This window comes from Chelonia mydas, chromosome 1, assembly GCF_015237465.2.
Source record: "Chelonia mydas isolate rCheMyd1 chromosome 1, rCheMyd1.pri.v2, whole genome shotgun sequence".
In the NCBI taxonomy this organism is placed as follows: domain Eukaryota; kingdom Metazoa; phylum Chordata; order Testudines; family Cheloniidae; genus Chelonia; species Chelonia mydas.
In genome coordinates, this window is record NC_057849.1 from 261,188,878 (window position 1) to 261,213,193 (window position 24,316).

Consider the following 24,316-nt stretch of genomic DNA (forward strand, 5'->3'; position numbering starts at 1 on the left):
CTTCTTTATCTAAATAAATTAGGACTTGTGAAATATTATTATTATTTTATTTATTGGCTGTAACCATTCCAATAAAATCCCTCCATTTCCCTCCCCCCCCCCCCCAATTGAGAGTGGATGGTCCATGCGATTGGTAAGGGGTAACAGAACACTTTTACCTCTGGGTTGCCCTTGCCAAGCTAGCTCATGTTTGTAGTGATGGAAAGTTTCTTCCGTCTGATGGCTGTTGGCGCACTCAGGGGCTTTTGCATCAGTGATCCCCATCCATATTGCCGTGGTACCCCTGGAAATTGGCAGAGTGGAATACCACAGGGAGGTTAAGTGTTTTTGTTTTGTTTTTTTATTGTCTAGTGTGATCACTGCTGCACCATTAGGAGCCTTTTAGAATAGGGATGTGAAGTGTGTTACTCTTGGGACCACGCATGCCACCTTTCTCATGTGTAGAAAAGGGCTCGGCAAGAGTGGCCTCTCTGTAAGCACCCCAGGCCACTTCCTCCTAATTGGTGTTTGCATCACAGGGCAATGTGCACTGCTTTGAGTTTCCATTTCCATGCATGTCAACCACAGAATGGGCAAGCCACTATGCTCTCTGGCTATTAAAGCTGGAAGTGCTTACATATCCTTATTAGGCTACCTTATAACTGAGATGCGAGCCATCATATATATATATATATATTCACAGACCTGCTGAGTTTCTCCATGACACAACAAAGTAAGGCTGAGTTTGAAAAAAAGACATTGCTACCTTTTTCACACGTTGATAAAAGAAGAGGGGCCATATCCATCGGTTTTCCCTCCCCTGCCCAGGAACCGTTCACAGCCCCTCCCATTCTTTCAGAACTGGTCGTTCATTTATTCTAATAAATAACAAAAGGGGAACTTTCCAAATTAGCTGAATTTTTTAGGGATGGGAACATGTGTGCAAATGTGCGTTTGTCAGAAAAAGGAAGTGTGTTTTGGGGGAATTTGATTCACTATTGAGATTTCCCAAATTGCCCCATTCACACACATACCCTCTTCCATAGCTGGGGTGACCTAGGCTGCGGACTCCACTTATGAAGGGAGAGGAAAAAAAGAAAGAACAAGAAAATAGAGAAATGGAAGAGAAGAATGCTTCCAACTAATTGCATTGTACTGTGAGAACAGAGGAAAAGACTGAGTTTTTCCAGTTACACTAATCCAAACCTCATTATACATAACCCCTTAAAAGACACAGATTGAAGGCAACGGCTCTCCAGAGACAAGTACCTTACCTGCTGTGCTCAGGATAAGGATAAAGAAAATAGATTCTGCCTTGGTCTATAGAAATCCTTCTCAGGGCCTACTACCATCTCTGACCCCACAGGCTTAAATGGTGTTATGCCTTTCATATGCCAACCTCTCCCTTCCAGAGATTTGTCTCCAAGGGAAAGATATTCATTGAATGAATGTGATGCTATTAAGCAGGGCTTTTGATCCTAATGGATACAACACTCCTTTATTACATGAGTCAAGCACTGGAGCCAATCATGAATGAATAAACATAAAGTGTTTCTTTAAGGAAAGAAACATGAATGGCATTGCTAGTATAATTTATTCAGATTCACTTGAGTACAATCATTCAATTTCTACAGCTGGGTCCTGTTGACACAGACTTTACATATAGGAATGTCCCTATGCACTGATTTGAGACCTAGCAAAGTGGATTGTCCAGAAACAACTACTGTTTGTCCCTAGTTTAGAAGCTAAAGGGGTGTAGGAATTGTGTTTTCAGATCATTTTAATTACAGAGATTCACACACCACACACACTTTCACATCTGCCATTCTTTCTTTTTTCAGATTAATGGATGATTTCTAATTTATTTTACAGAAAAAATAATCCCCCCCTTTTTTTAACCTAGAGTATGATTTGTTTCTTTGTAATTTAGAATTAAACAATAGCCAGTAATTATGCTTTAATATTTTTATATACCCATTGGTCATCAGGCTAAGGTATGCATCCCTTTCCTATTTTATAAGAACTAGAATCTGGGTTTTGTACCAAGAGTAGATAATTTGTGGGGGATAATACCACAAAACACATATTATTACCTTATGGGAAGTAAACGGCCCCTCACAGAACTTTAGTCTAGATGGTGTGGAAAGATCCACTAAGTTAAGTCAGTACTATTTCCTAGTATTCAAGGGTTATAGACCTTGGTAAGCAAAGCTGAAATCTAGTTTGTGGGAGTTTGTGCTACCTCTGTCTCTTTTAAATCAGTTTATAATGAGAACATTGATACAAATCACTCACTTTCTTATACGATTTGGAGAAGACCCTCTAAAGATTAGTACTACATTCTTTTTCTGATCTTATTCCTAAAAGAACGTTTTTAATTTACAAAGAAAAACAAAACTTTCTCTCTTCAGAGGTCCATCAAGCTCCAGGATGCAAGATTTATTGGGTCTTCTTTATCACAGTATTATTATTTTCAACAGAAAATACTGACAGATAAAAATGTTCTATTTCACCTTCTCACGATTGTAAAATGGGGTGATTCTGTGGCAGATATTGTGCAAAAAATACATTTTATTTTCTCCGAAGAAACACAAACTGAGCGGGGAGAAGAGCTCTGTCTGCCTTACAGCTGGGCGGGTTCTTAAACTCACCAATCAGAGACGAGCTTGTCTCTATAAATACAAGCCATCTACTGTAGTGAGGCGTGTGTAGAGCGTTTGTAAATCAACGGTGTGACTATGTCTGAAACTGCGCCCGCTGTTGCAGTGACAGCAGCTGCTGCTGCAGCTCCTCTTCCAGCTTCAAAGGCTCCAGCTAAAAAACCGAAGAAGGCAGCAGGAGGACTCAAAGCTCGCAAGGCCGCGGGTCCCAGCGTGACCGAGCTGATCACCAAGGCGGTGTCCGTTTCCAAGGAGCGCAAAGGGGTCTCGTTGGCCGCTCTTAAGAAGGTGTTGGCCGCCGGAGGGTACGATGTGGAGAAGAACAACAGCCGCATCAAGCTGGGGCTTAAGAGTCTGGTGAACAAGGGCATCTTAGTTCATACTAAGGGTGTCGGTGCCTCGGGCTCCTTTAAGCTCGGCAAAAAGTCGGGTGAGACCAAGGAAAAGGCGCCCAAGAAAAAGCCAGTGGCAAAGACTAAGAAACCCGCTGCCAAGAAACCCGCCAGCGCCGCCAAGAAACCCAAAAAGCCTGCGGCCGTGAAAAAGAGCCCGAAAAAAGCCAAGAAACCAGCTGCTGCAGCAGCCAAGAAAACGGTCAAGAGCCCGAAAAAGGTGAAACCTGCCGCCAAACCTAAAAAGGCAGTCAAGAGCCCGGCTAAGGCCAAAGCTGTGAAGCCGAAGGCGGCCAAGCCCAAGCCGACGAAACCCAAAACAGTGAAGGCTAAGAGGGGCGCGCCTAAGAAGAAGTGAAATGGCGTGAGATCTTTACCATAAAAAAACCAACGGCTCTTTTAAGAGCCACCCATCCCTTCCCAAAAAGAGCTGAAACTCCAGATTCACTTATGTCATGGTGCCTTTTCAGTGAAAGGCAGATATTCCCATTTCGCTTAGCCACATGAGAATCACAGTAAAGAAGAGGCAAATAAAATATGTTTGTGCATCATTAAGAAGGAACATGAAAGAGCCTCTGGAGATAGTCTTTCCTTCTACTGTGTACCTTTCTTACTGTAATTTTACCACTCCCGCTAGAAATCAACCGGGGGGGGGGCGTATTTCAAGTCTACGGGCAGGAGTTTGTTTATGGAAAGATATTTACGATCATTACTCCTGTGTCAGCTTCAGTCTCTGTCGGAGGGGGAGGGATAGAGAACAGGGTGTGATAGGAAACGGCGATTTAGAAACAAAAGTTCATTTTCTGCCCTCTTTGAGAGTGGATTTAAACCAGTTGAAGTTTAAAAATCCCACTCTGTGCAAGGATTGGCCAGTAACAACTATTTTTTTCTTAAGGGGGATTCAGTGTCATATAGACTCTCCTTCGCCCATTCGAGGTGGGCGATCTTGAGAAAACGACAAATTATCTCCCAGGGATTTCTATTTGGTTTCCAGTCAGATTAATCGGCTGTTTATATATTGTTTCGTTCGCAACTGCAAAAATAACCTGGAAAGGAAGATGTGTGTATAATTTATCATTTTGTTAATTTAATACAACTCTCTCGTAAATATCCGAATTCACTTTCTAAAGGGTGCTGTTAATGATTGTTGCGAAAGAACAGAAAGGGATGGATAAGTTATTTTGCATTAGCATGTTTTCACTACACTCAGAGAAGGGACACAAGAAGCGAGACCTTTTCTTAAACCTCACTTTACTTCCTTAATTTCCCTGGCCGGACATCGTTGTGCTCTAACACACAACAACTTAATAAAAATACAGCGAAGAAATGACACTCTGTGGCCTACGGTCCTACCACTTCTCTTTAGAGAGTTAAATGATTTACGATAGGTTGAAAAGTTATTGCCTGAACAGCCAATGGTAATGCGTATCTAACTCTGACCAATAGACAGGTAAAATGTGCCGGAGGGGACGGCTCTTGATTCTCAGGTCCAATAAGAAAAGAGGAAAGGGAAACACCTAATTTGCATAAGGCTTCTATAAATAGAGGGGCGGCCGCCATTATTTCTATACTGTTTGTCTGTAGACATCCAGAGGTAGTAGTTTAGTGTTCGTCGAGTTCTTTAAGGCAGAGTAGTTTTTGTCAAGATGCCGGAGCCAGCAAAATCTGCTCCTGCTCCTAAAAAGGGATCTAAAAAAGCTGTGACAAAGACTCAGAAGAAGGGCGATAAGAAGCGTAGAAAGACTAGGAAGGAGAGTTATTCTATCTACGTCTACAAAGTGTTGAAGCAAGTTCACCCGGACACCGGTATTTCCTCTAAGGCGATGGGGATCATGAACTCTTTTGTAAATGACATCTTCGAGCGCATTGCGGGGGAAGCGTCTCGCCTGGCTCATTACAACAAGCGTTCAACCATCACTTCACGGGAGATCCAGACCGCTGTACGCCTGCTTCTGCCGGGGGAGCTGGCCAAACACGCCGTGTCTGAGGGCACCAAGGCCGTCACCAAGTACACCAGTTCCAAGTAAATGGTTTGTTGTGAGACCACCTACACCTTTAACCCAAAGGCTCTTTTAAGAGCCATCCACTTTATCATCCAAAGAGCTCTGATATCACTGATTCCTGTTACTTGTGTTTTTCAAACTCTAACAAAACTTATTTTAAAAATATTAATGTGCTTTAGTATCAAGTGACTTGTGAAAGTTATTTTTTCATTGCATATGCTCCCTATATCGTGGGGTGACTGATTTCGCTCTAGTAAATGTGGCATTAAGTCAATTTAAACTATATCAGGTTTCAGAATGTTAATGCAAAATGTCGCTGTCTCTCGTTCTTCTTTTTTCTCCCGCTTCCAACCAATAGTTCGGTGAGGTGTCACCCCCAAGAAATATAAAATATGGCTAAACGGTTTGTCCGGTAAATAAAAATTTGAAATTTGATCAGATTAAACTGTTCGGTTCTCTATTTAACTGAAGAATAATCCTAGAGGTTCGACTAAAAAGTTTTAGCTCCATTAATATCCTTATCTGCCTGAAGGATAGTTGGTTGCCTCATTGTTTCTCTAATTCTTTAAGTTCCTGTAGCTAAAACTCAAAATGCTTCCCCTCTCCCTCTCTAATTTATCTGAATAATCTTGCTATTTGGGAATGTTAATAGAAGAACATTAATAAGTATTTAAAAGATAACAGATGTTCAAAGGTATGGGGGTGTTAAACAGCTCCTTTCAGCGTGAATGTAGTGGCTTTTAAAAGAGCCCTTGGGTCGTTTGGAAGTTGCAGAAGATGGCTGGGTTGAGCAGCCTGTAAACCTCTCACCACGGATGCGCCGGCGTAACTGGATGTCCTTGGGCAGGATGGTGACTCTTGGCGTGAATAGCACACAAGGTAAAAGAAAAGGAGGACTTGTGGCACCTTAGAGACCAACAAATTTATTTGAGCATAAGCTTTCGTGAGCTACAGCTCACATCATCGGATGCATGCAGTGGAAAATACAGTTAAAGTTAATACTTTCAAAGAGCCCCACCAAGTAGGCTTCGCTGGCCTCCTATCGGGCCATAACGGCCGAGCTCTGGAAGCACAGATCGAAAGCGGTCGCCACAAGCTGGCTGGTTCCCTGAAATTCAGGCTCCTGGAACCACCCCAGTGCCGCGTTCGTCTGCTGCCCCCGGCCCCGCCCCCGCCACTCAGTCTACAAAACCTCCTTCCCTTTTCTGCCTCCTCGGTGCATATTTATTTCTTCTATTATATCAGAGGCTCCGTGTCTCGCTATTTTTCTTTCAAAACGACCAGTTCATTAAACAATGTCATTCCTGCTCTCTCTCTTACAGCTGAACATCCATCACGCACGTCAATCACCAGAGCTAAGGGGAGGGGATAATAGTTAACCCAAAGAATGGGATGAAACGTCTCTCGATCCTCGTATTTTGTGTTTTAATTTGCGGTTATTTAGAGGTTGGCACAACTACCCTTCAGTAATTCTCGCCTCTGTGACTATGGGGCACTGCACCTTCATGAGGGATCTCTCTAATTTCCTTCAGTCCTGCCTTAAACAGATGAAAGACTGGAGGAATTTTTAAATAGTAATTACTTGCAATAAGTTAAATGACTAAATTTCTCTGTCTACAGTTTCATCCTGATACATCTTCGAGCAAAAGAATCTAGCTGGTTTAATACGCGGCGTTAAGGAGAATAGGACACAAGAATGCCGCTTTCTTTGTCTCCCGCCTTCCTTCCCTCCTCTGAAAAAGATCGCATTTGTGTTTCGTTTCCAATTAGATTAGCTTGAATTTTACAAAGGAATTGTTCAAACCTTGTTTATCATTCACATACCGCACCCCAAAGTAACCCATTGGAGGCTTGTTTACAGGTTACTTTTAGCCAGACTGAGAATAAAGGTTTCCATGTGATAAATCTGGTTAAAAGTAAACTAAGAAATCCTTGACTACCCCCAGCTCCCTACAGAAGTCTATGTAGCTGAGTATTTTCAAAGAGGAAACATCACTGTTTTTCGGATTGCAAAGGGTTTTTATATGAAATATTTCTAGAGTTTGTCAAATAATCACCCCAAAGTGGGAAAGGGACTTGAAGCTAAAGCTTTAAATAGCAACTTTGTATTTGGCATGGGTTTTCTTTAGCAGTTAATAGGGAATAAGTGCATTTACTGAAAAGACAAGAGAGCACTATTCCTATTAAATTAAAAAGCAGTTTACCTACGGTGGTGTACCACCTCGGAACAACCCTTACATTATAAAAAGAAAGAGTACTTGTGGCATCTTAGAGACTTACTTATAGGCGTGCTACAACTCCTTCAAGTGTAACTTTAGTGGCTCTTAAAAGAGCCTTTGGGTCATTTGGAAGATGGCTGAGTAGCCTTTAAGCTCTCTCGCCGCGGATACGCCGGGCTAACTGGATGTCCTTAGGCATAATGGTGACTCTCTTGGCGTGAATAGCACACAGGTTAGTATCTTCGAAAAGCCCCACCAAGTAGGCTTCGCTGGCCTCCTGCAGGGCCATAACGGCCGAGCTCTGGAAGCGCAAATCGGTCTTGAAGTCCTGGGCGATTTCACGGACTAGGCGCTGGAAGGGCAGCTTGCGGATGAGCAGCTCAGTGGATTTCTGGTAGCGGCGGATCTCTCGCAAGGCAACAGTGCCGGGTCGGTAACGATGAGGTTTCTTCACGCCCCCAGTTGCAGGTGCGCTCTTCCGGGCAGCTTTAGTGGCCAGCTGCTTACGGGGAGCTTTGCCACCGGTGGATTTACGGGCGGTCTGCTTGGTCCGGGCCATTGCAACAAACACAAGACGTTATTAGCTCTGAAACAAAAAGAAGAAAGAGAAGCGTCTGTTGTGACACTAGCTGTATTTATAGGCAAACTCTCCTTCTTGATTGGCTGATGGTTATGAGCCATATGTCATTGGGTAATTTGAAAATTTGAAAAGCCCGCTCCGTACTATTGAAATAGGACCTTTCCCGCCTCACCACTATCCCAAAGCTTACGGCTTTCCCAATGTGGCTGCACCACAGCTCATTTCCCTGAAATCCACGATTCCTGGACCGCCCAGTACCGAACATTTGTGCGGTTTCCTCTCTCCGAAACAGACTCCACCTTTCCTTCGCTACCACCTCAGTTTCTTGTTCTTTTATATCGGAGGCTCCGTGTCTCACTACTTCTCTTTCACAATAGCCAGTTTATGAATGTCATTCCCGCTCCTTATTTCTCTTACAGTCGAACACCCATCTCTGGAGACAGAGAAGGGTAATAACTAAACCCTAGTTTGTTTATTGTTCTATTGAAACACAATAAAATCTCCCCGTTTTCATTGTGTTTCATGTTTCAGTTTGTGGTTATTTGGAGGGTTGGATGATCCTTCAATTCTAACCCCACTTTGAGCCTGAGACCTTTAGTCCTTTCGTCCTTCCTGAAACCTTAATTAAACACGCGAGACCGAAGGAATTTTTAAACAGTAATCACTTGCGTTGCAATACTTACCTAGTAAAAGGATTAAATTTCTATTTTACAGCCTGATCTGTTTCTGTTCACAATAATCTACTTGGTTTAATAAATTTCAGAGTAGCAATCGTGTTAGTCTGTATCCGCAAAAAGAAAAGGAGGACTTGTGGCACCTTAGAGACTAACAAATCAGTGGAAAAATAGGACACAAATCATTAGATACTCGCCCTCCCCCCCCCCCCCCCCCACAATTTTATACTAAAGGAGTACTCAAACTCCCACCTCCGACCCGCAGGGGTAGAGATTGTTTAAGTAGTTATGAATAGTCCCTAGGAGGACATACAGGGGAGGGTTATCACTAACTCATCTGTTAAGAGTGGACTTTTCAAACTAATCAATGTGTCAAATCACGGGCCCACTAGCCAGATAGAAAAGGTATTTTGGACTCTAACTTATCCCCAGTTTCTCCATTTCCCTTACTCACGGGTTCCCCCCTCCCCCGCCCCCCTTTGGAGGCAGAAGCTGCTGTGCCAGGAATAGTTTTAACTAAGCTTTCTAGCCTGGACTGGAAAGTCCTTGGGTATCCCTTCCTAGGAGATAGAGCTTGCTGTCCCTCTGCCGCTGCTGCAAGCCGGCTGCCCAAACAGTAGCTCTGAGAGCACCAAGGCCATCTCCCTGAAAAGGGTCTTTTTCTCTAGACAGTATTCAGAACCACCTACCCCTTATTAAAATCACTTTAACACTTTTATTTAAATCTATTCTCTGAATATGGTACAAATTAAAAATTAAGTACCACATAGGACAGGAAAGAACTGAGTTAGACTTTTTGTGAGTTTTCTCCTCAGACCTCTTATAGGTATCAGCTAGCATTCAATTTTTTGTTTCAGATTTCTATGTGTATATATATATTTATATGGAACTAGAAAGCAGACAGCTGCTTTCATACAATGTTTCTCATAGATCAATGGCTGTGAACAGATTGCTGGTAAAGATTAAGAAATTGGGAATTATCCCGTAATAATAAACGATTTGATGTGTAAGGTAAAAGTCTTTCCCCACACGTTTGAAAGAAGTTACTAAAAGTAACAGTTCTTATTGTGAAAATCTAGGGAGGCTTTGAAAAGGGCCTTTGTATTGTTGATGTTTTGGTCTAACTGGGAGAAGGAAAAAGTAAAACGTGCTCAATGAAGCTAACAGTATAACAGATCACAATCTTCAAGTTTCTTCAGCATTCTCTTCGAGATACGTTTTATACCCCTACAGCGATCCAAGCTTTGAAATACCGTGGACGTTATGGAGAAGCACTTTCCGTTACCGTTTACCGAGTCTAGTTTAGACTATAGTTTGTGCAATGAAACATCACCTGAGGCAGAGATCCGTGGGGACGACCTGATTGAAAACTATCAAGAAAAACATGGGCGGGATCTATTCTCTGTTATCCTCCCCCACTAGCCTCTGTCTTCATGATGCTTGAGTTAGAAAAAAAGTGGCGGCTTATTAGCCCGGCCCTTGCGCTTGCCATTGTCTGAGCATTATTCCATTTAGACTCCGCAATATATATACATATAATCATTTTTTCAAACTTTGGCAAATTATCAAATCCTACCTCTACTAATTATTAATTCAAAGGAATCTCTGATTTTCCGACAATACCTGGCGTCTCTGTTAATTGTTTAAATAAGAGCAGCTGTCAAATGGCATTTTTCATTTGCCATTACCTTATTTTGCCTTCTGGAGGATCTTCTGGTAAAACTGCTTCACTTTTGTGCCTATTTTGGTTTCAAACTGCTCCTTTGGTTTTTATGGATTTGCAGTCTGCAGTAAAATCTGACCAATCAGGTTTCGGGACACATCACCTTTCTTCTGCTCCCCAGCATTCGTCGCCATTTCCCCAAGTGTGCGAAGGGAGAACTAATGTACTGTATTTCATCCAAAGATAGAGCAGGGCCCTCTTGTATTATCGGATACCGTATTATTTTCTTTCGTTCATTACGTCCGTTCATTAGGAAGTATGTTCCTTTTCCAGTATTATTATTCCCTTTGCTGTACCGTACTGTAAGTAGTCTGAATACTGATTGAATGGCTGTACAAATAATCAAGCAGAAACCCAGAGTCCTTTTCCACGACAGGAAAAGGAATTCATTTATATAACTGATAAATAGAATTATTTTGTGTGGGAAAGGCTTCGAAATTGCTTAAAGAAAATAACTTTTTTGCTGTCACATGTGTATATCAAATTGTAATACACCTTAATGCTAACTCTGCTACTAAAACACAATTTAACTATGCGTCTGCTGATCTTTAGAAAGCATGGATTAAAATGATCACTAAGGGTTCTAGGACACTGAAGAAAATAAAATGCGTCATCCTTTCTCATGTATTATCCTCTACTGCCATCTAACGGACACTCCTTTTCAAGCTGCAGAATTTTAAAATATTGTTACATTGCCGTATTTACTATTAACAACAAAAAACATACAATAGCAATACAATAATAAATATTCTTTGTTCATCTCTGTAACTTTTACATTAAGATTACTTGTATTTTGAATAACAGATTATTCCCCCCCCCCCCCCCCCGCAGAGCAAAAAGCTAGAACTTTCTAATAGAAACTCAACTTTTTAATACAAGGGACTGGACAGATAGCAAGTGACAAGTCCAGCTGTAAATATGTCTAAAATGTGACATGTCTCTTAACATAATAAATGAGAACAGTATGTTACACACTGCCAAAATACAGTCTTGATATAACATTTGAACTGAACAAGGAAAGAAAAAAGCCTATTGGAAATATTTTTATTTGCTACACACTCTTCGGACCTTCCTCTGAACACAATTATTTATTTCTCACAGGCTTTCATCACCATAGTATTATAATGCTCCCCAAATATTAATTAATCTTAGAGAATTCCCCTGTGAGTTGAGGTGACATGATTAATCCAATTTCTCTGAGGAGCCAAATAACACAGAGATTAAAGAAAAAACATCCATGGATTTTGGGTGCCTGATTCCAGATGGCTAGGGCCTGATTTTTCAGAGTACTTAGCATAATATATACAACCAGAGCTCCCATTTTGCTCAGATGCAGCTATGAGCTCTCAGCACTTCTGCAAATCAGACAAAAGGGCTCAAGTAAGGCACAGAAAAAATAAGGAACACACAATTCATGACCACCTCTAAAAAGTGTGGTTTAAGTGACTTGCCCTGCATCACATAGGAACTCTATGAGAGAGGCCAGGATAGAATCCAGTTCTCCAGGGTAGCATTCAACTGTCATAACCATGAGGCCTTTGCTTCTCTTCCTGTAATCCCATGCCTTATTGACTACACACTTCACGTGATGCAGTTCACTAACTACCCTGACCCCTGTTTGCCAGAGACCATGGCACACCTCTACCTAGGGTGTGTCAGGTTGCAGCCCTCTTCCGGCTCCTCCAGAACCTCTTACTGAGATTTTGGCTGCATTTTTTCTCCACACCTCCCGATCCTGGCACACCTCATCCGTGGCCCTGCAAAGTCCTGGGACCTCCTTACCAACCTTCTCCTGGTGCTGGCCAAGATGGCCATGCATCATACCAAGAGGAGGAAGCTGCATGGGGGAGTAAGGGGTGCTCTGCGACTGGGGAGGCCTATGTCCGTTCCCTTGTCCACTCACGATGCTGGACAGAGTTTCTCTGGGCCATGTCTGTTGAGTTGAGGTTTACTGCGGGACGCTCATTAGGACCATCTCATCACAGTTGCTTCCAGCACTGGACAATACAGCTTCAACCACCTTTTGTTACACAAACTTATTTAGAACTTTTTGGTAGCTTTTCTTATACATTGGTATTAGTCTCTCATATCCATGTTAACTCTCCTCCCCTGTCAAGACAGGTATAGTGTTAGTTCAAACTGATCTTTTCCAGCTTTTTAGTTACTTTATCTTTTCTTGTTCCCACAATTTAAATATGATGACTTTGCAATTTCTTACACATGCCCAGTCCTACTTATGCTTACGTAGTTGAACATTATCAGAACAGACTCTTAAAATCCACAGCAGGCTTCTGTCAGGCCTAAATATACCTTCACTCCCAACAGTGTCTACTGACTCCCTGAACACCTTTGAGGAGCAGTGGGCGCTGTCAGGAACTTTCTGCTTCGTGTCCCCCACCAGATTCCTGATTATTACCTTATGACCTGCGCTCCCAATCCTGTTTTTTCATTAGTTGTCCCAAGAAATCAATTGAAACCTAGTTTTAATGGCCCCTTCCTTTTCCGAGGGGGAGGGCATTTAGTTTTGGGCAAACCCAGACCCACCCACACCAGTACTTTACTTTCAAACAGTGCATGCCTTCCAACTGGAGTCATTCACTATCTCCTCTGACACCGATTCCTTCTGCGACAAGAGGGCTACACTGGCACACATTTATAAAGGGGGCATCAGGTTTCAGCTCCTTTCCCAGCTCCCCCAGAATCTCTTATTGAGATTCTGGCTGCACTTTTCCCCATGCCTCCTGGTCTGTGAACACCCTGCCTATGGCCTCGCACTCATAGGTCCTCCCCATAAACCTCCTCCTGGCAATGGCCAAGATGGCCATCCATCCCTCCAGGAGGAGGAAGCTGAATGGGGGTACTCTGCAACTGCCAGGCCTGTTTCCTGTCCCTTGTCTGCTCGTGTCTCTGGGATGAATTCCTCTGGGTGCTGTCCACTGACTTTGTAGACTCCTTTGAATAGTAGTGGGGGTTGTCGGGGTTCCTCTGCTTGGTACCCCTTGCGGATCCCTGATTTTCAATCTTTGACCTTACTCAAAATCCTGCTTTCTCCTTTTTGTCCCCCATAATCATTTGCAGCCTGGGCTTAGTGGTTCCCCCTGGCCCCTTAGTTGAGGGGTAGGCACTTTATTTATGGGAAGGTCTAGATTCGCCTGTACCAATACTTCAGATAGTATACACTGTTGAGCTGCCTAGAGTAGCTCAGGCGCATGAGTGCCAACCTCAGGGCAGACTGTCAAGGAACAAGGCAAGAACCACAAACTGGTTGTATGTTCTATAATTACATTTCACCAACTAAGTAATCAGTGTGAGCTCCTAAAGCACTATAGCAAGCCTCCGAAAGCAAACCTGCCTTTGTGCCAGATGGTGTCTTACACCAAAAATCACCACAATATTCAGGTTACTCCCAGTCCCAAAGAACTTGTACTTCACACTTGGTAATGCTTCTATCCTGACCGTGCCAGTTTATAGTTTTAGAGCAAACACTTTTATAGTTACAAAGCAAACACTTAAATATTATCTTATAGCATCGGATAAAGATATTATAAGTGAGATTAAGACATGCAGCAACTTACAAGCATTTCATAAAGTCCAAATACTAAACACACCTCTATAAATCTAACACCTATTTTAACTGTACTAACACACAGGTGAGCCAGCTTGCTGTCCAGCTATGCATTTGTCAGTGTTCAGAGAGACCCAGGGGCCTTGGCAATCTTCCAACTTCTTCAAGAAATGATGAAGAGGTTCTGTGGACAACAACCTCCTTCACCACTGATTTATTCCATGAACCACTATCCATCCTGGAGCTGAATGAGGCAGCTGTTCTGTGCAGAAAATAGTATGTGATGGTTACTTTAAAAGCCACAGATTTTGTGGGTCCGTAAGTCTGACTACCCTTAAGCTTGCTGTTGTAGGTTAGTCTTTATGTTTGCTAATTCTTTTGCCAGTATATCTTATGTTTTCCTGGATGACTACATCTACACTTAGGGCTTTTGCCCACATAGTTTTAGATTATAGGTGTGATATAGCTATTCTGGCTAAACTTTTACATATAGACCAGTCCTAATACTTGTATATTGTCAGCTACCATCAAAACCCCACATCTGCACTGGCATTCACACAGGGTCATGAACCCTCTCTGTCCTTTCTGCTGCACTATTGCTCAGAGCAGTTCCACCAGTTTGGTGGCACACACTTCACCATGCACAATGCTCAGGCAGGTCTAACCAAAGATAATGGCCCAAAAGAAATCCTTAGCAGGATAAATAGGTGTAATCATAAGGCAAATATATGATATCTTGTCTGGAGTAGACAAATGGTTAAATGTAGGGGCTTTTCTTCACTGCCAAGTTAACTCACATTATAAATCAGTTATTTCTGTTAACTAATTCCTGTTACACACACATACACATAATGCCACACTTTTGTGTGTTTTGGTTCTAGTACCTCAAATAAATGGCATCAATGGATATACAGGTTAAAGCCCTGTCAGCTGCTGACACAATCACCCTGTTGTGTGAACGTCGCCTAGTGACATTCAAGTTCTGCTAACCCTTCTTTGCTTTGCCACTGTTCTGTTCCCACTGGGCTATCTTCTCTTGTTTTCAATCTATTCCTTCCTTCTAGATCAGAAATCACCTACCAATTAGTATCTGCTGACTAAGCATTCAACCGTCATGTTTTAACTTTATTTCCAGTACCAGCAATTCTCAGGTCCAATATAACACATTCTGTTTGAGAATAGTGACTAGGAAGACATCTTCTGAGCATGAAACCAGCTGGTCAGAGGGTAACGCAAAAACCCACCTTGATGTCCCACCAGCTCTGGTTGCATCCACACCACACTGCTATGTTCTTTGGCCACTGTACAATTGGGGCGGAGGGCTCAGCCACTTGGTGCCTCAGTCCATGCATGGAAGTGCACATGGTCAGCAGTACCCAATGCACCCCATACTCTGTCTACACAGGAGGAGGAAAGCAGGTACACTGATGATTTACACGTCATAAAGTTTTGATGTTTCCTGTTTGTGCATACTTTACTTTTTCTAGTTTGGGCTGTTTTAGGGTTGAGTGGTTTTGCAAATGCCTGTTAATTTATGACAGTTGGGCTCCCTGTGTTAGAAACCTGCAATAAATATTTTGTGTACTACAATCCTTTGGTGTTTGTCTTGTGCAAAATTCTTACGGAGAAACAGCAACTTAAAAATCAGGATTTGAATGAATTCTCTGGTTAATAATACATGCAACTGATTATTTGACTAGCTATACATGAATTGATATGGTGCACTAATGCAGTGCTCACATTAATTAATTTCTCCCTTAAATCTAAGATGAGGGGACACAAGGCATCCCTTACTGCCCTTGCTCTCCTAGGCCCAGCCTTAGTCTGCGGCATTCTCACTCAAAACAGAGGTGTACTTTCTTCTTGCTTGTACAGGGCCTGTAAAAATTCACAGTCACCAACCCATTGATGGCCAAAGAACCCTTCCTTATGCTCAGATATATTGTGCTGTGTACAGCAGTCCCCACTGAGATCAGTCACATTGTACACATATTGCAGTCCAAGTGACTGTAGATAACACCGTCTTGTCTTCTCTCAACCAAAGGCTCATTCCACCACCATCCTGTGCTTTCTCAGTGTGCTGTTAAAACTAATTTATACATATAGCAACAAAAACATGACATGCCACTGTATGTGCTTCTCCTTCTGGAGGAGAGGATGAGAGAACAAACATGTGACTGATGTGTAGTCACTTAATGTTCTACTGAAAGGTACTCTGATACGAGGGCAATGAAGACCATATAAGAACCTATACAGCATACAAGAGACTAGGAAGGACTCCCTTTGTAACATTAATGGCACTTAGTGTAGTGTAGTACGGTGTCATATATTTTACCAGATTGCTACAAATCCCCCTGGCAAGAATAGACCATTGTGATCCATATCAATAAGAAATAAGAGGTTTGTTGTGCTTTTGGGTGTAAATTCACCTCTCCTTCTTATCACAGTGTGAGTCATGATGACCTGCTGGAAGTAATCCTTCCATCAGTCAACACAATGAAGTGCAGTTGTGGTGCATGGTGATGAATAAGGAAATACAGTTTTGTGGGACACAACATACCACGTAAAATTGCACATTCTAGCAGATCGACAGCTCTGCTGTAGTTCTGGTTAAGACCAACTTTCTGTTTAAAGTTCAACGCTTATAGGTGCTCTAAAATCTACATGGTTACTCAGATCACTATGAAATTTAGAGTGCCTCATGTGGGTGCAGGGTTCAGTTAGTGATTCAAATTGGGAGCCCTTTGACCAAGGGGTTCCTGAAATATAGGAACAAACCATCCTGATGTGCAGAACAAACCATCCCGATGTGCAGAAAGAATACCAAATATGGCAGGTGACCAGCTTGACTTAAGAGAGAAATCTTCAGTGAGTTTAAACACAAAAAGCAAGCTTACAAGAAGTGGAAACTTGGACAGATGACAAGGGAAGAGTATAAAAATATTGCTCACGCTTGTAGGGGTGTAATTAGGAAGGCCAAAGCACAATTGGAGTTGCAGCTAGCAAGGGATGTGAAGGGTAACAAGAAGGGTTTCTACAGGTATGTTAGCAACAAAAAGAAGGTCAGGGAAAGTGTGGGAGCCTTACTGAATGGGGGAGGCAACCTAGTGACAGATGATGTGGAAAAAGCTGAAGTACTCAATGCTTTTTTTTTTTTTTTTTTTTTGCGCCTCGGTCTTCACAGACAAGATCAGCTCCCAGACTGCTGCATTGGGCAGCTCAGTATGGAGGGGAGGTGAGCAGCCCTCAGTGGTGAAAGAACAGGTTAAAGACTATTTAGAAAGCTGGACATGCACGAGTCCATGGGGCCAGATCTAATGCATCCGAGGGTGCTGAGGGAGTTGGCTGATGTGATTGCAGAGCCATTGGCCATTATCTTTGAAAACGCATGGTGATTAGGGGAGGTCCCGAATGATTGGAAAAAGGCAAATATAGTGCCCATCTTTAAAAAAGGGAAGAAGGAGAATCCAGGGACCGGTCAGCCTCACCTCAGTCCCTGGAAAAATCATGGAGCAGGTCCTCAAGGAATCCATTTTGAAGCACTTGGAGGAGAGGAAGGTGATCAGGAGCAGTCAACATGGATTCACCAAGGGCAAGTCATGCCTGACCAACCAGACTGCCTTCTATGATGAGATAACTGGCTCTGTGGATATGGGGAAAGCGGTGGACATGATATATCTTGACTTTAGCAAAGCTTTTGTTATGTTCTCCCACAGTATTCTTCCCAGCAAGTTAAAAAAGTATGGATTGGATGAATGGACTATAAGGTGGATAGAAAACTGGCTAGATCATCGGGCTCAACGGGTAGTGATCAACAGCAGATCAACGTCTAGTTGGCAGCCAGTATCAAGCAGACTGCCCCAGAGGTCTGTCCTGGGGCTGGTTTTGTTCAACATCTTCATTGATGATCTGGATGATGGGATGGATTGCACCCTCAGCAAGTTCAAAGATGACACTAAGCTGGGGGGAGAGGTGGATACGCTGGAGGGTAAGGATAGGGTCCAGAGTGACCTATGCAAATTGGAGGATTGGACCAAAAGAAATCTAGACAAGGACAAGTGCAGAGTCCTGCACTTAGGAAGGAAGAATCCCATGCACTGCTACTGGCTAGGGACTGACTGGCTAAGTGGCAGTTCTGCAGAAAAGGACTTGGGGATTTCAGTGGATGAGAAGCTGGATTTGAGTCAACAGTGTGCCCTTGTTGCCAAGAAAGCTAACAGCATATTGGATTGCATTAGTAGGAGCATTGCCAGCAGATCAAGGGAAGTGATTATTCCCCTCTATTTGGCACTGGTGAGGCCACATCTGGAGTATTGTGTCCAGTTTTGGGCCCCCCACTACAGAAAGGATGTGGACAAATTGGAGGGAGTCCAGCAAAGGGCAATGAAAATTATTAGAGAGCTGGGACACATGACTTATGAGGAGAGGCTGAGGGAACTGGGCTTATTAAGTCTGCAGAAGAGAAGAGTGAGGGGGGGATTTGATAGCAGCCTTCAACTACCTCAAGGTGGGTTCCAAAGAGGAAGGAGCTAGGCTGTTTTCAGTGGTGACAGATAACAGAACAAGGAGCAATGGTCTCAAATTGAAGTGGGGGAGGTCTAGGTTGGATATTAGGAAAAACTGTTTCATTAGGAGGCTGGTGAAGCACTGGAATGGGTTACCTAGGGAAGTGGTGGAATCTCTATCCTTAGAGGTTTTTAAGGCCCATCTTGACAAAGCCCTGGCTGGGATGATTTAGTTGGGGTTTGTCCTGCTTTGAACAGGGTGTTGGACTAGATGACCTCCTGAGGTCTCTTCCAACCCTAATCTTCTATGATTCTATTACTTGAACCAAGAGCATGGCCTCACATTTACAATGACTATAAAAGCAGTGAATGACAGATATTTAGGAAAAAAACTATCAATCAATTACCTTCTCCTGGGGCATAGGCAGGTCACAATGGATTTTTCCTGAGGATTTTACCCCATTACACACTAAACTATTTATACCTTTCCATATTATCTGACTATCCAATCAACATTAAGCCTTGTGTCTTACATAACCCATACAATATGCATATGCAAGCTTCATTTTAGGTAACTTTAGCTGTCCATGCTATTTTTATGTCATCATGCCTCTTTTCTAATTGATTTTTGTACTTCAATCATACCACTCTATGTAGAATTTTTCCTGATTTTCCCTAATACAGGGACTTCTTGTCAGTAGCTTTTATGTATCTTACTGTACTGATTAACTTTCTCTTATCTGTGCCTAGGCTTGTCAGAATTCCATTTTTATTTTTTTCTAATTGTAATGATTAATGTCGATTTTGATTTTTTAAGATGCTTTTGTTTGTATTGATTTTGATTTCTACTGTTGTTGGAAATTAAGTGGGCAGTAGGGTTGGGGTAGAGTTAGGACAGCACTGATAGCAGGTCTTCAGGGGGTTTCCTGCACATCCGAGGGGTCCAAGACACTAGGGTACGAGGGATGGGGGAGACTGCGGTCCTGGCCCTGCAGAGCAGAGACCCCCGGCCGGAACTGCAAGGAAAATGTTGAGTCCCCAGCTGTGGGGTGCTGCTGAAGAGTACCTGCTCAGGGATGACTCTCACATGTTTGTCTGGTGTGTGAGGGAGCAGGCCCATGGTAGCGGAGTTGCAGAAGCCTCCCTGCATAGACACCGGGCCAGTGACACCTGATTCCTGCAGGCACAAGGTATAAGGAAGGCAGTGGTCCTGGAGGTGCAAAGCAGAGACTCAGCGAGGACTGCCAGGAGGAGGAGAACAAGTCCACACTACAGGGGAGGTCACCTCATTGGTGAATGGCTCCTGCCTCGAGACTGGGCAGCCTAATTCTGTGTTAAGTTTTTTTTTTTTTTTTTTGCTATTTAATTTTTAAGCCATTCCTCATGTCCACTTAATATAGGGTAGCCCTCACTGAAATATACTTACAATATATCCTCAGTGGCTACTGACAACTCCAAAGGGTTAGTTAATTGTGCACCATAATTCTGTATGTCCCGGTTTTCAGAGCCTGGCAGCTCAGTGGCTTTGATGTTCTGTAAAGGCATGAGACACTGTCGGGCACTCTGAACACTGTGTGAACAAAGATTTGGACAGTGAATAACCATGTGGCAAGTTATTGTAACCTGAATGGTAAACTGCAACGATGCCTTAGCAACTGAATTCCAGTGAATGTTCGTCTTTTGGGGAGTGTCCAGTAAGATTGTGTGATGTGTCTGTGTGTGGCCTTCCAGAAACTAAACTGCAAGCATAAGGGACAGAAGCTTCTTTTCCCCTAATTTCTGATACCTCTGTGTTTTTGCATATGTGAATCTTGAAATTAAAATATCTGAAAAACTAAAGAACATGTCATGCTCTCTCCCTTCCCCTGCCCCCCAAAAAACAACATTAAAAAGCCTTAATAAAGTGGTGTGAAAACCCGTAATAATTAAAATATCAATTAAAAGTGACAAAACATGAACGAACAAACAAACAAAACCAACCAACCGTCCCCACCCCACACCTCTTGCCTGGGAGACAAGGGGTTAGTGGACATGGATATATGCAGGTTGATGAGCTGTTCTTGTGTGTGGAGAGGAGATGGCGTGAGGGTAACTGACTTTAGGGTTTCCCTGGGCATTTAGAGGTGCCCCACAAGGATGTGCCCAAGATAAAAGTGATGCCAGTGCCTCTGCATCAAACGGTCAATATTTAAAAGGATTCCCCAGCTCTAGTGCCGTGGCCCACTGGGGCTCTTTTGGCAGTAGTAGTATGGGGAGTCTTAGAGCACTGATACCTTGGTGCAAAGGCATTCTTATTTCTTATCAGTCCTCCTGCTGGAATCCTCCAAACAACTTATTTGTTTGTCTGCCCTGACGTTTTAGAGTGTAGGCTGCAGGGGAGGGAACGTTTCTTATTCTATGCCACGGACTTGGCTACACTACACAGTTTTGTCAGCAAAAGAAAACTTTTTTCAACAAAACAGCAGAGGTGTGCACCGTACAATGCTCCTCCTTCCGACAAAACTTTCCTGCTTCGCTGACAAAATAAAACCACCTCGACAAGACGCGTAGAGCTTTATGTAGCAAAGTTAGATCGACAAAGCGTCAGTGTCGCTGTAACTGGCCTCCAGGAGATATCCCAGTCCACAATGCCCACTGTGACCGCTCTGCTCACTGTTTTGAGCTCCACTGCCCTGCACCCAGCTACACAGGCATGCACCCCTTCCCTTTCAAAGCCTCAGGAAGTTTTGAAACTGCTCAGCATGGACAGCTTGCATAGGTACTGCCCAGCTGAGCATGCCGGCTCCTTGGCAGCAAATGCACTTCTGCCTGGACTACAGGGAGCAGGTGGGTCTCCTTGGTCTGTGGGGAGAGGAGGCTGTGGGAGAACTCGAAGGGAACCATGGAATCAAAACATTAATGCGGAATCCTGCTCTCTCCAGCACTAGGACCACAGTGGCAGGCAGGGTGGGCCGCTTACCTGCGAGGAGGGAGAGGAAGAGACTTGTGCTGTGCAGAGCCAGGGAGGGAGTAGGGGGCTGATGTTGGGGTGTCCCCCTCCCCCTGCTGGTGTACTTGTCTCCGCTGAGCTGAGATGGAGGGACAGGGGGACACCAGCTGTCTGTGCACCAGCTTCTGCCTCAGGATTGTTTACTTCCAGCTGCTGTCTGAACTTAGAGTTAACTTGCCCACACAGTCACTCTCCCCCAACACAAACACATACTCCCCCCTCCCCTCCACAACAGAGTCTCTCACACTCCCCCAACACACTGGGCTTCTTGTGTTAGTGTTCAGCAATGTCAGTTTGGTCATATTACTAAGTGCTACTTTAAAAAAATGATTTAAAATGTGTTACTTTTCAGGCACACACAGCAATCATTATAAGGTTCGTAGCACGGTGCAGACAAACAATGCCAGGCTCAGCACATTATAGAAACACACATTATTGTGGCTCAGTGTTATCATGCTCCTTCAAGGCATCCCCACTTGAATAGCTTCCCGTTGGGCTCCTCTTATAGCCTTGTGTTCATAATGCACCACACAATACTGAAGAGCAGTGCAGGATCCATGCTTTCTGACAGAGATGACTGGATTGCAGGTTACCAAAGCAGTTGAAAAGCAGTTGGCAATCTAGTAGGATGCCTATGGAATGATGGGATTAGAAATCTTCATCATATGACACTGTACCTGTCCCCATGAGGTATTGCAAACCCTTCCCAAAGCTACCCACACTGCAGTGCTCTCTGTGTCAATGCAAGAGCTGCTATTGTGGATGTGCTCCACTGACACAAGGAGCACAGTGTGGGCATGCAACAGAGGTTTAATTACAGTGGTGGCTGTATGTTGGCATAACTTGCACTGGCAAAACTCTGTAGTGTAGACAAGGCCTTAGTTGGTACAAATCCTAGAGCAATAGGACTGTGGCACTGGTTGGGCTCTTTAGGTCCTACTGGATTAAAAATAGTAACAATGTATGGTTGTTGGGGAAGAAGTGGCGCTTGAGCTGGGAAGGGCCAGGTGGGAAGAAGTGCAGCAGAGAGGAAAAACAAACAGCTCTGCTACCCCCATATCCTGCATTCTAGAAAGCTGGAATCTAGAGGAGGGTACATGGTAAATGGTGACAATGTGCAAACGGTGAAGAGGAGGCATTTGAGAGCATGGGAGTGTCTGGATTTGAGCAAAGGGATGTGACATGTGAGGGGACTACATCTGGATAGAGTTCAGGGGAGTGAGTTTAACTGAAATAGGGGGGAGTAGCTTGTGTAGGAGTCTGGTTGGGACACTGGGGTTTCCCCAAGTGCAGGATTGTTCCATGTGGGGTGTTTATGAATGGATAAACGGGTGTGTGGGTGGAGGGAAGAGTGACTGTGTGTACACCTATCATGAAGCAACATGAAATGTACAAGTATTGAATGAAGCAAAGATCATGCTTACCAGGGTTCATTAGTCAGTTTTGGACCCAGATAAAATCATTAACAAATTAAAATGCATATTTTCATAATATATTTTGTAATTTGGGGAAAATGAGCTACTTATACCCCGAGGTGAGGACAGACACTCAGAGACAATTCAAAGTATTTTTAAAACATCCTCATTTTCGGGGTGATGTTAGCATAATTTTCTCTTTAAGAGGAAACTAAGTGAACCAGGTTTCAGAGTAGCAGCTGTGTTAGTCTGTATTCGCAAAGAGAAAAGGAGTACTAGTGGCACCTTAGAGACTAACCAATTTATTTGAGCATAAGCTTTCGTGAGCTACAGCTCATTTCATCGGATGCATTCGATGAAGTGAGCTGTAGCTGATAAAAACTCATGCTCAAATAAATTGGTTAGTCTCTAAGGTGCCACTAGTACTCCTTTTCTTTAAGTGAACCAGACTGACAATACCATGCCACTAGCAAACTATGCATCCATATCTTACCTCCTGTGCTTCTGTTTTATGGACAATTCTCTAAAATCATATTCCTCTGGGCCTTTCTCAGGTTGACTTTTACATTAAGGATGAAACATGGAGCTGTTTTTTCTCATCCCCTTTCTCTTCCAAGTTAACCCTGTACCACCCTTTTTTTTAAAAAAAACCACAAATTGAGACGAATCAAAACAGCAGACAAGGAGGAGATTGCTTATCTTAATAGCTTCCATGTATTCTTCGCATTTCATTGGAGTATGCTTTGTAGTAACCATCACATCTTTATCATGTCTCACATATTGGCATTTTTTTTAAATGACAAAGAAGTCCTTTAAAGGGTCATACTAAAAGTGCTAACTGACTTCTCTCATTTTATCTTGGGGATTCATTAGGCTATATTGACTATTGTTTCTAATAACTACATGAGGGCATGTCCACAACATAGTGTACAGGGGAAAAACAAAGCAAAAACCACCATTATATTTCACAAATAACCAGGGTTGATTCTGGATAATTAACTTGAAGTGAGCTGTAGCTCACGAAAGCTTATGCTCAGATAAATTGGTTAGTCTCTAAGGTGCCACAAGTACTCCTTTTCTTATTACTGTTATTACTTATTACTATGATGTGCCTTGATTTTATTTATCATGGTTTATCATCTTCAATAGCAAATCAGCTTCTTCCCTGTTGTTTAGGACCTGATTGTGGCCTAGTTTTCACCAGGTTACAACCAAGATTATCATCAGCAATCTCTAGCTACTGTTGTGGAATGGACAGAATATACAGTTTACTCACTTTTATTGTTATGGATAATTCAGATGTATAATTCAGATCTTTTTGTGAACCTTTAATTGATTAGTTATAACTAGAGCTTATGAGTTCATTTTTGAACTGATGTAAGTCTCTCATTACCTTTTCAAAAAAACCCCAAAACACTGAATCATGTTCTATTAGTGCTAAAAAACAAATAAAAAAACCAAAACAAAACGATCCCTAGGTATAAAGTTTTCATGCAGTTCACAATGCAATACAAATATGAGTAATTCATAGAGCTAACATTAATTGTGTAGTTTACCAAAAGCACTTTTGCATTCTATTAAATGTAAGTGGGAAAAGAAATAATGCATTGAA

General features: G+C 42.9%; 3 protein-coding genes across 3 annotated transcripts; 2 read left to right on the forward strand and 1 right to left on the reverse strand.

The window, feature by feature from the left end:
• Window positions 1-2,661: 2,661 nt before the first annotated feature.
• LOC102938707 (histone H1) lies at window positions 2,662-5,474 on the forward strand. Its single transcript, XM_027826487.3, has one exon. It carries the CDS (start codon window positions 2,718-2,720, stop codon window positions 3,387-3,389), a length of 672 nt encoding a protein of 223 aa, XP_027682288.2. The 5' UTR covers window positions 2,662-2,717; the 3' UTR covers window positions 3,390-5,474.
• LOC122461305 (histone H2B 8) lies at window positions 4,536-5,474 on the forward strand. Its single transcript, XM_043544900.1, has one exon. It carries the CDS (start codon window positions 4,678-4,680, stop codon window positions 5,056-5,058), a length of 381 nt encoding a protein of 126 aa, XP_043400835.1. The 5' UTR covers window positions 4,536-4,677; the 3' UTR covers window positions 5,059-5,474.
• Window positions 5,475-5,602: 128 nt separating this feature from the next.
• On the reverse strand, window positions 5,603-19,256 carry LOC102938334 (histone H3). Its single transcript, XM_043544869.1, has one exon. The coding sequence runs from the start codon at window positions 7,810-7,812 to the stop codon at window positions 7,402-7,404; it is 411 nt and encodes a 136-aa protein (XP_043400804.1). The 5' UTR covers window positions 7,813-19,256; the 3' UTR covers window positions 5,603-7,401.
• Between the last annotated feature and the right edge of the window lie 5,060 nt (window positions 19,257-24,316).

Coding starts and splice junctions, on each gene's coding strand:
- LOC102938707 (XM_027826487.3), top strand. CDS start 2,718: ATGTCTGAAACTGCGCCCGCTGTTGCAGTGACAGCAGCTGCTGCTGCA.
- LOC122461305 (XM_043544900.1), top strand. CDS start 4,678: ATGCCGGAGCCAGCAAAATCTGCTCCTGCTCCTAAAAAGGGATCTAAA.
- LOC102938334 (XM_043544869.1), bottom strand. CDS start 7,812: ATGGCCCGGACCAAGCAGACCGCCCGTAAATCCACCGGTGGCAAAGCT.